At 42.5% G+C, this 15,270-nt stretch overlaps 2 protein-coding genes across 6 annotated transcripts in view; one reads left to right on the top strand and one right to left on the bottom strand.

The window, feature by feature from the left end:
* The first annotated feature begins 633 nt into the window (after positions 1–633).
* On the top strand, positions 634–5,157 carry en2a (engrailed homeobox 2a). Its single transcript, XM_038796422.1, has 2 exons — positions 634–1,351; positions 4,337–5,157. The coding sequence occupies exons 1-2, from the start codon at positions 844–846 to the stop codon at positions 4,651–4,653; spliced, it is 825 nt and encodes a 274-aa protein (XP_038652350.1). The 5' UTR covers positions 634–843; the 3' UTR covers positions 4,654–5,157.
* Positions 5,158–14,066: 8,909 nt separating this feature from the next.
* LOC119966538 (protein canopy homolog 1-like) overlaps positions 14,067–15,270 on the bottom strand; it is a 113,276-nt gene continuing 112,072 nt past the window's right edge. For all 5 annotated transcript variants that reach the window (XM_038798395.1, XM_038798394.1, XM_038798397.1 and 2 more), the window contains one exon: positions 14,067–14,475. In XM_038798395.1, the coding sequence (XP_038654323.1) occupies positions 14,432–14,475 (44 nt within the window). In that variant the 3' untranslated portion in view covers positions 14,067–14,431. The remainder of the gene's footprint in view (positions 14,476–15,270) is intronic.

The following is a 15,270-nucleotide window of genomic DNA, read 5'->3' as shown; positions in this document are numbered from 1 at the left end:
ACCCCCCACTCTGTGTGTGTGTGTTGGGGATGTGTGCTTGTGCCTGGGAGAAGTGTTGCAGCTTTAAGAGGGAAGATGCCGAGGGTGCACGGCCGTGTGAGTGTTATCGACTCGAGAGAGAGAAAGAGAGAGAAAGTGTCATCGTCATGTGGTGAGATCTCCTCCCGTTTATTGGACAGAGGCACGTGTCCAGGATACCGGGGACCAGCGTCACGTGATGGGCCCTATTAAAAAAAAGAACAAAAAATCCTGCAGAGTGAAAGTATTTCTGATCAGTTGGCGGCTACTCTTTAATATTTATTTGCCAGCGACCAGAGAGAGAGAGAGAGGGGGTGGGGGGGAGTGTGTGTCTAAGAGAGACAGAGTTGGCGTTTTGCTTATTGCTGCTACATTCGTGTTAGGCTCTGGTCGGCAGGTTGTGGAGGAGGAGGTGGAGAAGGGAGAGAGATAACAGCCTCGGACAAAAAACAAAAGTGAAGGCTGCTTGCTGAATAAATGTGAACCATGGATACTTGACTGGAGCTGGGGGAAGAAAAAGTATGAATATCTGTCTATAGGAGGCAACTGAGACGGGGGAGGGGGGAGGGGGGGTGGGGGGGAAGAGATCTTCAAGACGTAGAATCTCATCCTGCAACCAACTTCAGGGAAGAAGGTTTTTTTTTGGGGGGGGGATTTCATTTTCCGTAACAAAGCAAGATTTGTGCGGGTCGCTTCCCCCCCCTCTCCCCTCCACTCTCTCCCCAAACCAAGTTGGATATCGTTGAGCGAGGGAAGGCGAAAAGTGAGCGGGGAGGGGGTAAAAGAGGGGAGGAGGAGGCAAGTACTGCGAAGATTTCACACATTATGGAAGAAGATGAGCAGAATACTCCCCGCGTGGACAACCAGGAGTCGAGCAACGAGTCGAACCGGGCCATCATGCCCCTTCTCCAGGCGCCCGGTAACCAGCTCCCCCACCGGATCACCAACTTTTTCATCGACAACATTCTCCGGCCGGACTTTGGAAAGAGGAAAGAGGGCCAGCGGGATGGCTGCCACGTCCCTGGCAGGGAGAACGTCAGCCCCTCGGTGCTGGGGTCCGGTCAGAGCGGAGGGATTCCGCCCGGAGCAGGAGGAGGGGGTGGCGGAGGAACAGGAGGAGGTGTTGGTGCTGGAGGAGGAGGGGCTCCATCCAGCCCCTCTGCCCCGGCCAAGAAACGTGAAGTGGCGGCAGAAGGAGCGCGGAGGAAAGGCGAGTGCGCGGAACAGTCCTCGGATTCGGATAGCTCCCAGAGCAGCAGTAACGCCTCTACCCAGCCCATGCTGTGGCCTGCCTGGGTTTACTGCACTAGATACTCGGACAGGCCTTCTTCAGGTGAGAGAACACACACACATACACCCACTCTTCATGTCATGTTTAATTTTGCAACAAAAAAAAACATAGCCCCCACAAAGGCCAGTTTTACACTTTCAAAGACAGGCAATTAATGAATGGATTGCAAAAGGCTTCTGACTTCTTTTCTGTTTTGCGAGCAGATCAATTTAACCTGAGCGAGTTGGCTGGCTGCTCAGATTCTCTTCCACGTGACAATATTTCACAAAGATGGGGTTAAACCTTTGCAGCGAACCCAAAGTTGTTCAAAATTGCTACAAACGCAGCGATGGGGATGACATGCACCGAGGGGGCTGCAGTTGCCTTCGAAGCGTTTATGTTTTGGCTTGGGGAAATAACAAAAGGCAGATCTCCCCCTCCACACACACACACGTGGGTCCCCTCGCTTCCTTGTTAATAAATTACATTATATCCTCTCTAAACCCGAGATTACGTCTTGTTTTGAGGAAGAGGGAACTGAATCTCACTTCTTAACTTGGCAGACTTTGTGACACGTCCAACTCTGTAATGGTGTTGCTGTGTCCGCTCCCCCCTAGTAAACCCAAAGGTTACATTTTTTTCAAATTGGGGGATTTTTGCAGACAGGGAAATAGGCTCAAACCCTGGGCCCAGTGAAGGCGCCGCTCCAAACTCTTTCCCACAGCGGCTTTCGCTGTTAATATTTCTTTCCCCTCAATAGAGCGCCTATTGGTGTAAATTATCACAAGATCTATTGTTTGGAGAGGGGGGAGCCCCATCCATTGTTAGATTAAAATGGTCGATAAATAGCAGTCCCATTGCTGAAATAAGGTGGAATGTTTTTTTTTCTATCGCTGAGCAGGAATCTGTCTGGTAATAATTACTATAAAAACGCTCACGATACGCTCCATCGCTCTTGTGTGTCTGATGAAGCTCTTTGTTGACTAGTATTTAGCATATTTTTGTCAGCGAAATGGGCCTCGTTCAACTGGGTCGGCGTCAGACTTTCAGCTTTCAAGTGGACGGAGGGAAGGAGGGGGCACAGATGAGGGCGGAATTCGTAAAGAGTATTTATTTATTATTATTATTTTAAATCCCTGGCAGTAAATGAATCTTCAGCGGCGCTGCACCGTAACCTGACTCTGACATGTCCAGGAAATGCAACTTGAGCGCTCGGTACAAAGACTAAATGATTTCACCGGAAATAACAGACATTTTCTGGCTATATAATAAATATCTGTGTTCTTTTATTTTTATATGGGGGGGGGGGGGGGGAGTGCAGGGGTTGATTGGGCACGAGGTGAGAGGGGACAGCAGTCAGGAAGATGTTTAATCCCTCACAGCCCTTATTTTAGAATACATTCTCATAGAGGCGAGATTTTGTAAGGAGGACCATTTTAGAATTCGCCTGCTTGTAAATTTACAGCAACAACCAAACTGCCTTCGCTGTACGCTCGTTGGTTTGTTTGACACATTAAAGTACATTTATTTGCAGCCCTGTGTAGTTGCCTCTGGTGGGGTGTTCGGCTGCCACTTGCTGAGGCGCTGAGCCGGGACTGCATTAGAAATGTAACCAGCTCCAAGCACCATGGCCGATTCAGAACCATCCGATATCGCCCTCAGAACCGGCACACATCCTCCCACTTCGAATCAGTAAATTTACTGCTCCCGCTCATGGTGACAATTCACCGACATATGTGTGTCAGCCGATCCCCCTTAACACCCCACCCCCTCACCAGCCGTATTTTTTAATGTACCATATCTTCCAGAACCACATTTGAGAAAGAAACTTGCCTGTCTTCCACCTCCAAATGTTAACTGTAGCATCAAGCGCCGAATCTTTGCTTCCAATGTTGCTTCTTCCAACCTGTGATGATACTTTCTGACCCCAGGTTCAGGTAGGAGGGAATGGCTCTCACTCTATTATTGCCTGACATTTATTCAAATGGAGTTACTAATGGCTGCCCTTTTCTTTCTGACGCGCCAATTGCCTTCTCATTAATTCACTATTTTAAAAAAAAAAGTCTGTTTTCTTCCATTTTAATGCCATTTGAAAACAATAAATACAATTGGTAAATGATCACGGTTCTGTCCTGCCGTGCTATGTTCCTCACAAAAACTCCAAATCGTCCAGACTAATAATAAATAAACCAGGGTGACTTATTTCTCTCTCTCTCTCTCTCTTTCTCCCCCTCTGACTGGACGATCAGTACCAAATGTTCCTTCTTCCACATCAAAACAGTAAAGGGACAAAGCAGTATGTAGCTTCACCTCTGGTTCTTCTCTCAAAACTTCACCAGATTCTTGGGCCGAGGCGAAAATGGGCGCTTCCGCCGAGTTCAATCTGGGATTCGAGATCTTTCTTTTCCTGAGAGGTCCTTTATCGCTCCTATTTTTTTAAAAAAGAGGTAGTCGGCTTGGTCAAGTCGAGGACTGGAGGGAGCAAGAGCATCCCACCCTGAATGAACTGGGCTGCAAAGGTTTGGGAGTTTGGGGGAGCTCCGATTTGGAGGGAGAGCCACCGGCCGCCACGATTTAGTGGGGCTAATTTGCAATAAAACCCCCGCACAATTTGGACAAAGTTCTCTCTCCCTCACGCTACAATCTTGCGATTAATTGTATCGTGATACCAACACAAAAAAAATATCAGTTCCTGCAGTCCCATATCAGAAAACCTCACAACCTCTAGTCTGGTGACTGCTGAATAATTTAATTTCTGAAATGTACAATTGGCTGCTGGTTGTCACTGGCTAAAGTGAGGAGATAAAACAGACATTAATCTTCACGATCTTCACGGGCAATCATTGCTTCAACCTAGACTGTAACCTTTAAACTTCTGATTTGGTACGAAAAGATGCTGGTGTCCCAGTTCCTGCCACACAGCAGTGTATTATTGTTTCTGAAAGACAAGTTTTCTTCTGTTAGCCCCCCCTTGCTATTTAAAACAATTGATCTGCTGCATTTTTTTAAAAATTGATCTGATTTTTTTTTTGCTCTTTTTCACTGTAGGTCCCAGGTCTCGCAAACCAAAGAAAAAGAGTCTCAATAAAGAGGACAAGCGACCGAGAACAGCATTCACCGCCGATCAACTACAGAGACTCAAGGCCGAGTTTCAGACTAACCGCTACCTAACCGAGCAGCGCCGGCAAAGCTTGGCTCACGAACTCAGTCTCAACGAATCCCAAATTAAAATCTGGTTTCAGAACAAGCGAGCCAAAATCAAGAAAGCTACCGGATCAAAGAACACCCTGGCACTCCACTTAATGGCGCAAGGACTTTATAATCATTCCAGCACGGAGAAGGACAACAAGGAGGAGAGCGAATAGCAAAGATTTAACAGCTGAAAAAAAGATACAATGCAATAATATAAATTTAAAAAAACAAGGGCCAGTGTATTGAGAGAGAGAGAAAAAAAGATACCAGCATAGTTTTTAAACAAAAGTGAAATTGTATGAGATATTATTCCGCAATATTCTGTGTATATAATTCAGGTAAGGCAATGTAAAAAAAAACTGAGATATTTCAATATATGATGAGATTTTTTTGTTTGTTTCTGGGATTTTGGAAACTGACTTTGTTTTTTCTTTGCCGTGGATGTTATTTTGCTGGTCGCATGTTCTGCCAAGCGCCGACTGGATGTTGCAGGCGCTCGGGTGAACTTGCCTGACGTGAATTTTCAACAAACAAAAAAACAAAACAAAATCAACAATCTGCTGAAGTCCAAAGAATTTTCCCTGCTGTTGTTTTACAGAACAAAAAAAATGTTAAATTAAATAAATATCAAAAATGTTTGATGCTACTAACGAGGTTTACAGCTTTTTGCGGGTCGGTTTTTGTTTTGTGTTGCAAGAGGGAGTTTGGAAACAAGGGGCAATGTTTGTGGGGGGGGGGGGGGGAGCAAATGTGTCATTTCACAGCAGTTCGCTTCTAGGTCACTTGCACAGCCAAGGAAGGAGCCTTTTGCCATTGGAGGAACTTTAGTTGTGTTTCGGGTTGATTCTGCGGCGGGGAGGGGGGGGGGGGGATGGCGAGAAGTTTGTCCTCTGGGCTTGGGCGCGTTGCATTGTAACAGCACAAGTTCCAATGTAACTGTTGTCCACCTTTGTTCTGGTTGAAATGTCGTGGGGGGGGGGGGGGGGGTGGCTTAAGCATTCGGGATCTATTCACCAGTTGGAAGCTTGCAAGCGTTCAACGGGAGCTCCCACATAAATGTTTCAACACAGGTTTTTAAAAAAAGTATATATATATACTTTTAATTTTTGGACGAGTTGAAAAAAGGAAGAGGGAGGTTTAGAAAAGCCAAATACTCGCCAGGACCCGCTTCCGCCTCAGGAGCGCCTTCCTGTGGTGGATGGCGAGGTGCAGAAGTGAGAATCTCAAAATGTCAAGTTCAACTCACAAAACTTGATGCGAAATGGAAATGACCGGAAGTCCGGGTAACGCTTGTTTCTTTATATAAAAAATAACTTGAAAGGAGACACATATTTAAAATGAGGAGAAAATAAATGTGCTCCAGTGGACTAGCGGGGCTGAGATTCTCTTTCGAGAGCTTTGTTGTTGTGTGGGAGGGGGGCTTTCTTTGGGGGGGGGGGGGGGGGGAATAAATACCATTCAGCGTGAAGCCACAAATCACCCGAACTTCCTTTCCTGGTGACTACCCCGAGCGATGTCTGTAAATGGCTGCTGGTGTATTTGCGCTCTCCCGTGTAAATACACTGACAAGAGAGGGCTCCACAAACAGGAACCTATTCTGGACGATTGCTTCTCCGGCCTTCAAATTCGAAGCGACCAAAGCTTCACGTTATAAACAATCCTCCTCGGTCTTGTCCACGCTCCCGTGACCGATGGCAATATATATTTTTTTAAATATGGTGTGACGTGAATCTTTTTTGGCTGTCATTGTCAGACCCGCCAGCAGCGTATATTATCTGATTTGTTGCTACCTTTTCCAACGCACTCAATCTTGAACGCTGCGTGCCAAAACACATAACGTGGGCTTGATTTCTGATCATGTAATCTCAATCTAAAATTTCGAGAGAGAAAAAGAGGTGCTGCTGGCACGCTTGTGAATGCTCTGTCGCAGGAATGACCCTAACGTGATTGAATGTGCAGTAAAGACCAGGCGTGTTAGCCAGAGAGGCAGAGGACCGAACCTTGCAACAAAAAAAATACATTTCCTTTATTATAAAACTTAAGAAGTTGAGTGTAACTTAACTTTGTCCGTAATTAGTACAAAACTGGCAACCACGCTATGTTTTTTAAATGTTTTGCGTGAACCTCGACTTTGCATCTCCCTATTTTAGTTGACTGGCATCGTCTGACTGATATATGTAGTCACAAACAGGACACTGAAAAATGCATTCTCCTTTAAGTAACTTAGATGTTTGATTTCCGTGGAGCCTGCGTTAGTACAATAACACTGGATAAAAGTTGTACAAAAGAGATGAGAAAAAAATAGCAAGTGCCTAGAATAGGAAGTATTCATAGGGAAGTAGGAACTGCGAGCTATATTAGGTAGAAGTGCAAAACGCGTACGAATGCTTTGGCAACTCGCAATCAAAGAAAACCAATCAATCTGTACACATTCTTTCTAAATTATAATATTGTGCGTGTGGTTTTATTTGTATGATTCCAGACTTGAAACAATGGAAATTTTATATATATAATCTATATATCATTGATTCAAATTTGTCCTGTACAAGTGTTTTTGTTCCGAGTGTGGATAAATAAACAACTGTACACTCCTAGGCATAGCATTCAGTAATATTTCATTTAAAATCGAAGGCGGATATATAATGGTCCAGAACAGCACAGGCAAAAAAAAACACCGATTTCATTAGAAATTGAACCACTTTAAAGTCGAGATCACGAGTTTTACATTTTCTATCCAATCGCATTGAAATTAGGCTTGTTTTTTTTTGCCGATTTCTTCCAGGTTATATGTAACACGTTATGCAGCAACGTGTAATATCAAGTTGAGCCACAGTCCTGAAACATGCATCAATTGTTCGCTTCTTTCTGATATAGTCTGGAACATAATGATTGAATCTGACTCGGTGAGAATATGTCAGTATGGTGATAAACACCAAACGGGGCACGGTTTTATTTTTAAAGTGTTTTTTTTTTAGAATTAAACGAGATAACGCAGTTTACAAACCATGGGACATTTTAATACAATAACGTCGGGCTCTTTAATTATTATCAGAGGAAATAGAGTCGTTGTATATTCGGTTTGGTGACTCATACATTCAATGTAACGGATTTAGGCATTCATAAGTCTCCTATTCATACATGTATATAAATATGTATATATATAATATATATGTTGTCCCAAATAAGCGACCACATGGAGAAAGATAAAGTAACGAGTTTAACACGTCGACTTTTAGCGTCATACTGTGTATGGACGTATTTAACAAGTTACACGTTGTGTATGTGTGGACACATATAAAACGTTATTCGGGGCAGCCAATCTATTTATAAGTCCTATAATGTCCGTAATGTTATTGCACCATCCGACAAAGTTTCAGAAAAAAAAATAATAGGTGAAACGACAGGAGCCCATCTTGTTGGAAGTGATGCTGGCAGTACAGAACAGGCCCTCCGTTTAACAACAGACTCTGTTGACTTTCTATATTGATGCGGCGAGTACATTGGCATGACTGCGATAGGAAAATAAAGCCACAACGATGGAAACGGAGGGGGGAACAGAACAAAATGTTTTCTCAAATGAAAAAAATGGATTTTAAAATGCGTGGAAATAGGATGGGAAACAAGGCGTGGACCCAGGGATAGTGAGTCGAGTTACATGTGACACTAAACAAAGTTAGGAAGATGTTTTTGTTGTTGCAATGACTGGTAATTCAACTGATCCCCCTCCTCGCTCCCCTCCCCCCCCCCCCCCTCCAAAATGCACAAAAACTCGATCAGTACAAAAATATTGTGACACTAACAAAATGTTTGCACTCTAAAAGGACACGGGAAACGATTCCAATAGAAATCATTTGCCTATCCTTAGCAGATGCTAACTTTCGACAAGTAGAAATTAACTTAGCATTTGTGGGGGACCCAAATGTGCATGTCGCTGTCGTTTTCTGTCACCCATTCCCCAATTGCCTTGACGGGGAGAGATCAATTGGAGACTTCTCGTCACATACTCCGCTTCAGGAGGAATGAATACCGTTGCAGCTTTAGCACGTGGAGTCGGGCGCAGAGCTGCAAAGCTAACATGAGCTAACTGCAGTGAGCTAAAAGATGACATTCCGGGCGAATAAATCGCCTTCAAAATTCCCCAGTTTTCACGTGTGACCAAAATTGTGGCCCCTGCAACAGTCATGCGCTTTGGGTGCAAGAAGTGAGTGTAAATGTTGGGAGTCAGCTCGGTTGTTTGTCAGATGCTTTGTTTAATGCGTTCTTGGACAGAATCCGTACCTTATACAGTGCTCCTGTATCTATGTCTCCGGTTCTGTGACATGTGCCCAATTCAAATAGGGTCGAGCATTTTATGAGATATCGGTCGACGGTGTGAGTGAAGCAAAAGATTCTCGAGGTTTGGGGGTTTAACGTCGCTCACGTTCAGTAAAGTAAAAAAAAACAATGGGGAACGTCTTGTGGGTGAAACATCACAATGGCATTTCAAAACAATCAGGGCCGGAGAAGTGTAATTGACTTATGTTGTTCTCGATTGTTTGCGAAGCACAATCAGTGCAATGCAACAGCGGTGTTATTTAGTCACCTGAATCATCGCGGTGCAGGCAAGCTGTCGATTCGCCAACCAGATAGATTAAATAGGACGGCTGGGCATTCTGTGACATGTGAAACATAAGGGAGGGTGTGGGGTATTCACAATATCAGAGAGAGAAAAAACCTATCTATTAAATGTCTTGGCTACTTGTCATCAGCTAAAAGTTGCCTTGCCCGGGCAGGATAAAGAAGTTTGCTCCATGATCCTGGGAACAACAGCTGAGAATTTGTCTATTCTCTTCCACCAAGTCTCTGCCACTTGACTGCAACTACAACACATTAAATGCAGGAGAAAAGACAAGTTTCGACTTAATTGGAAACGTCAAGCGGCAGAAGACAATGCGTTGTTAAAAATAACCATATATCGTTTTACTTCCAGCTTTCCAAACCATTCTGGATCCATTAGTAGATAATAGTCCAATTATCCAACGGGTTTCGGGCAACTTAATTTCCCAATAAAACGGCCTATTGCCCCTGAAGTATTGCCTGCTTTCAAATACGGAAAAGGGGAACAAGTATTAACTGTGGCTGCTTGTCAGAAGCTCCACAAAAGAAAATAAAGTTTAATTGGATGTTTTCTCTCTCCCAGTAAATCTGTCCACAGAAGGGGCAATAAGTTGAAGAGACCTCGGCCATGTGATTTTGAAGGTGTGAATTAACATAGGCGCTCAAGTGTCCAGGAATGTCCAAATGCTCTTTCTGTACTCTAGGGTATGGTTGAGCTTTTGGAAAACATTCCAGGAATGATAATGAAATAAAGTTTCCCATCCGCAGAATGTGATTGTTAGCAAAAAATAAATAAACGTCGCTTCACACTCCGGCTCACGTTCAAACTTCCTATCGCGGTTACATTCTGGTCCGTCAACACGTGTACATTTCACAGGATCTGCTGGAAGTTTGAACATCGGTGGCGATTACTATCCTGACGAGCAATTAAATGGGAGAAGTGCAGGACAGATCCCGGATTCCTTTCCAGCAGGCTGAACGCCGAGAATATTGAGTGTGTGTATGTGTGTGAAATAAATACAGGTAAGACAGGAATTCTCACCAGCGGCTGCCATTCATGTGAACATTATGGCAACCGATAAATACCAGTGCCCGATTATGTCGGATGGACTGTCACTTGAGTGCCCGATTAATATTCCTTCTGTAAACCGTCTATATCGTTTCCTCCAATTCGGGGAAATATATTGAAAACTTTTAATACACTGGTCATAATACTGGCAAATTACTTTATTCAAAATTTACCCTTGGGCTGGATTAAATGGAGAACGCGCTTTTTCCGTGCCTTGCAGGCGGGGAAAGGGCAAACTAGACAGCGTTTGGGTTCTAATTATTTGGAAATTTCAGCAAGGGGGGAGGAGGGGAAATAAGTGTATCTGAGGAGCTAACAGGAAGTGAACTTTGTAATTAACATGGAAATCGTCCATATTTTACTCACGTCGAATATAAAACATCCAAAGCACCATCTAATATTTAAACTATTAATTTATGTTATTGCATTCATTTCAAATTTCCCTCTTTCCATCTGCAAACCTTGTTTTTAAACATTCCTAACAACTTCCCAGACTAAACGGGATGAAGTTCAGAATAAGAGTTCTAGCGCTTGTATATTTCATTTAATAAATTATACTTGTAAATATGACGACGAGTTTCTCCCAAAGTTTTGAATAATAACTTCCGTCACCTTCTCCCGGTTTTTGTTTGGTCATAAGCAGGAAGCCCTAGTTGTTTGATTTAAAAAGAAATTGCACCACGGGGAAGTGTATATGGGGCCATTCATTTGCCCTTCGAAAGATCAATACCTTTATTGCCTCTCCAAACGTCATCAAGTTTCATTCGTTTCTACCTGTCTCTACTAAATGCAGAGAGTGGGAAACGTTACAGAAAATCTCAGACAAAAGGAGCTGTCACACCAGAGCATTTTCCAGCATTGACCTGGTATCAAATGCTAAAGAAGTAATCTGCATTTCTATTCTTGCTTAGCTTGTATGTGGAAGTAACGCCCAATGGTCACTGCCTTGATGAGCCTGGTTCTGTACAAGTGGGGAGCAACTGTGCCTCTCAGACACCGTGAATGGAGTCAGTGGCCAGGAGACTGGGGTGAAGGTCAAAGCTCCTGCCACAACTGCAGGTGGTTTGTTTCCTCTCTGGCCCCTGTTCATCCCCGGGCCTCTGAATGAAACTCACAAACTCTCCAGAGCATCTCGTCAAACTGTCCGCTTGACACTTTCCGATCAAACCCATTTTAACCAATCAAAACCTGCGGCGATGAACTAAAATGGATTATTCCCCCCAGAGACTTCACAATCAAGTATGGCAAATGGCGGTGGGTTGAAAATGTTTCGGCAAGGACCAAAACGGGCCAGCTTAAAATATCCTTTATTTTACGGCAGCCCGCATTTGCGGAGAAGACGAAACATTAGGGGCTCGGGTGTGTTGGGGGCGGGGAAGGGAAAGAGAGAAAATAGCAGGAAAGTATTTTTTTGGGTCTCACTGGCTGTCTTGAACACAAAAGCCATCCCCCCTCCCCCCACAGTTATTTCTCCCATACTTTTTAATGCTTCCTTGTCCAACTTGAATATGCAATGAAGCGCCAGTCTTTTGTGGCGGAAATATAATTAAACTGGTGAAAGATGTAAAAGTGAAGAATAGGGATGACATCAGGCCGATTTCACACTTGGCACTCGGATGGCCAGGACCAAGCCAGACTCTTGCCATGCAACACAGATCAAAGAACTGCCAGCACCAAAAAGGGGAAGGGGGATTTAAGTATGCTAATCCCCAGGACAAATATATTTTAATCTTGTTAGAATACAAGTTAATGCTGCAGCTCAGAGGCTGAACTTTGTCAGACTGTAGAGAACCACTTTGCTGCAGTTCTGATTGAGGTGGACCTCCTGGTTCAATGATATTGAATTTAGGTAATTTTACAAAATGGTCCTTCATACAGACCAGGCCAGTCTAAAGAAAGATACTCCCACTCTTCCACCAAAGCCTTAGCAGCTGTGTCACTGACCTTGCTAAGCTCCCCTGCCAAGGCGTATACGAGCAGAAGGAAATGAGCATTTATCTATCCAGTTTGCAGATGGCAAACTGAGTCCATTCCACCGGTTTCACACCGGGTCGTTGCAGACTATTGATCCCGGAGCTTGGTACAATGGGCAAGGACTGCTTCAGTGCAGCACTCACTATTATAGTCAACGTGGACGGAAATATAATCATCATTGTTCCAAATACATCCAGAGAGCAGGGAAAAGTAACTAAGGAAATTTGAGTGTCTTGGTTGGGGAGCGGGCAAAGAGTTCGACTAAAATCCAAGCTTTAGCCCAAAGAACCAATTTATTCCTAACATAGAAATCCATTTGTATGATATAAAAATGCATTCTCCGAATGTACATTCCTCAAGAACTTGTACCAGCAGTCGTTCTCAGGAGCGGTTTAGCGACACAAACCCTCTGCTCAGAACTTGCAAACCAAGAGCCATCAGAATACATCATACAGGGAGCAGAATATTTGCAAGTACCACGGACTGAAAATGCAGTTTTGAAGTCGAAGAAAACAAAATCTTTCCCAGTGAACGCGAGTGGCACGACAAATATTTAGCTCCCCCCAACGCCCAAATATTTGGGAGAATGGAAGCGTTCCTGGACTATGGTCAGTCTGACCCCAGCCCCCTCAAAACAAAAGCACCACTCGTGGAGGCCGTTTAAAACTTTATAAACAAAATCCGAGTGCGTAATTCTGAATGATCACAGATGGGTAGTTCTTGTCCTCGCATAAAGTTCGTTTGGGGGGGGGGGGGGGGGGGGGTGAGAAACTTAGTGGTCAAATACGCTTTTAAAAAGGGACATCATGAGCGAAACTCCCGCGAGTTTACATTTCCCAGCAGGACTCTGCATTGAATTACAAAGTATGTGCTCTCCACGAAAAAAAAATTGAAGGACCTTCACACTATTAATGGGGCCGTGTAAAATTCGAAATGTAAACGGGGGTAGGCAAAGTTAATACTCCCCCGCTTTTTAAAATCAGAAAAAAATGATTCAGAGTACCTACACAATAAACATTTACTTACTTCAGGAAATCGCTGGGACCAGCTGAACAGGCCCGTTTATCAGTTTTCAGCTTTCCCAGCGGTTTCGAAATTCGAAAGTTCCTGTTTAAACTGGACATTCTCTAAGACTCTGACCTCATGACCACAGGTTATGTGTCAATTTCAGCATTATAAAGAAACAATTATGGAGCCAATGACAGCAGCTCCACGTTTTAAGGGGTCTTTGGTTTCACTACGTGACAACGAAAGTTGCTTGTACAGCCGCTAAAAAGTAATCGATTTGAACATAAAAAACACATTTGCTGACACTTGCGCATTGTCTTCCTTTTATTCTGACTCATTGAGCAGTGCATTAAAAAAAATTCATGCCCGCTAAAGATGTGCGCGTCCTTGAAAACACATCAAATGAGGGAAAGTAATGTGGATGTTTCAAAAATCAACAGCACAACCGCGTCCTCACCCATCACTTAAGAATAATTTAAGTTTAAAGACGCTAGAAATTGAAAGAATATTTGTATATACCAGGAAAAAACCGTGTTGGAATAAACATCGAAATTAAAAATGATTCCATGCGATTAATGTGCTATAAACACGTTGCAGATTCAGTCTGATACCGTATCAGAAAAATGCTTACAAATTAGGATAAACTGAAGCTAAGACAATGGAAGAATTTGAATTGAAAAATGAACATTTATATTTTATTGTGCCAGGATTTCTAGCAGTGTGATGCGATAATCATTGCGGTGATCAGAATTCTGTAATGTTGGACAGGAAACCAGGGAAAGGGAGCTTCAAACCCAGTTTCAAAGTTTGTAGAACAATCTGAGCATAACACAAAAGTTAAATTTTAGAGGGTAAGATTGACCGTTTGATTTTTTGTTGCTGAATTCATTCATGTTCAAAAATTCAATCCTAACAATTAACACAAAACAAAAACAAATCGACCAATTTGGAATAATTTTATTTGGAAGTATAGAGTATAAAATTGAAAATAAATCGTTGTACACTTTATTTGGACAAAAAGAGGGAAAAATTAGTACATGCTATTTTCTGATTCGCCTGTTCAGCTAAAAATCTTCAAAGGTAGCTATTAATTTCATCCAAATGACTCGGTTATAAAATCTCTTTAATAAATGAGAACAGATTAAAATCATCACAAGATACAGACATAATAAAAAAAATCCAAATTAATGGTTTTTGAAGAGAAGACAACAAATTCAGGGCAGCAGTCTTAGTCCAGTGTAAATTTGCCAGCTGTTGATGCTATCCTTTAGAATTCTTCCATTCCAACTTTGTTCTTTGTAGGATTATAGATCAGGATGATGAGTTTGGCTGGGTGGATCACACATCTCTGGTTGGGAGGGCAAAAGATAAATGAATAAATAGATAAATGTTTCAAGTTCTTGGTTTTGATCAAAGTTCATGAATATTCTAATAACTAGCAATACTTTTAACCTGGTACAATAGTTCAGCTGTTACGTTGATTTGAACAATATGCCGAGATATTTTAAAAACATACCACTAGAAAGGATAGTGAAAACAATATTCCTTTATCTTAGGCAAAAGGGTACATATTTCATTACATATCTTACATTAAGTGTTTTATTCCAAGTAGTCATATTTTTGACTACTTTCCTACTTGTCTAAAATTACATTCCATTGTTTGAAGCCAAGGAAGCCTTTTTGAGTAAATCAGAGGAAAAGTTAATTCAAAAGGCTACACTGAAAACAATGGGAAAAAAACACTTCCAACCACCTGTTACGAACATTCCAAAATTCAACATCTGTTGATGTCATTTAAAGAAATAATTCACTATAGTTAACATATTATAACGATGCAAACAGACCTTCCTAATCTAGTACCTATACAATATCGCAAAGGTAATTCAAAATAGGCAAAAATCTCAAAGCTAACTGGAACCCATATTTGCTTTTCTTGCAATAAATTCTTGCTAAGCCTCTTAACACTAGCTTCTATTTTATATGGAAGATGTTGGGCAATCAAATTTGTAATTTTAATTCAATGAAGTTGTAAACTACCAGATATGCCCAAATCTGCAGATGTAGTTTAAAATTTATTGGTGGATGTCTGTTGTGAGATCAAAATATATATTATTGAAAAAAAGTTAGACTTCCATCTATGCAG

Source organism: Scyliorhinus canicula, chromosome 5 (assembly GCF_902713615.1).
Source record: "Scyliorhinus canicula chromosome 5, sScyCan1.1, whole genome shotgun sequence".
Classification (NCBI taxonomy): Eukaryota; Metazoa; Chordata; class Chondrichthyes; order Carcharhiniformes; family Scyliorhinidae; genus Scyliorhinus; species Scyliorhinus canicula.
This window is presented reverse-complemented; position numbering and strand designations above follow the sequence as displayed.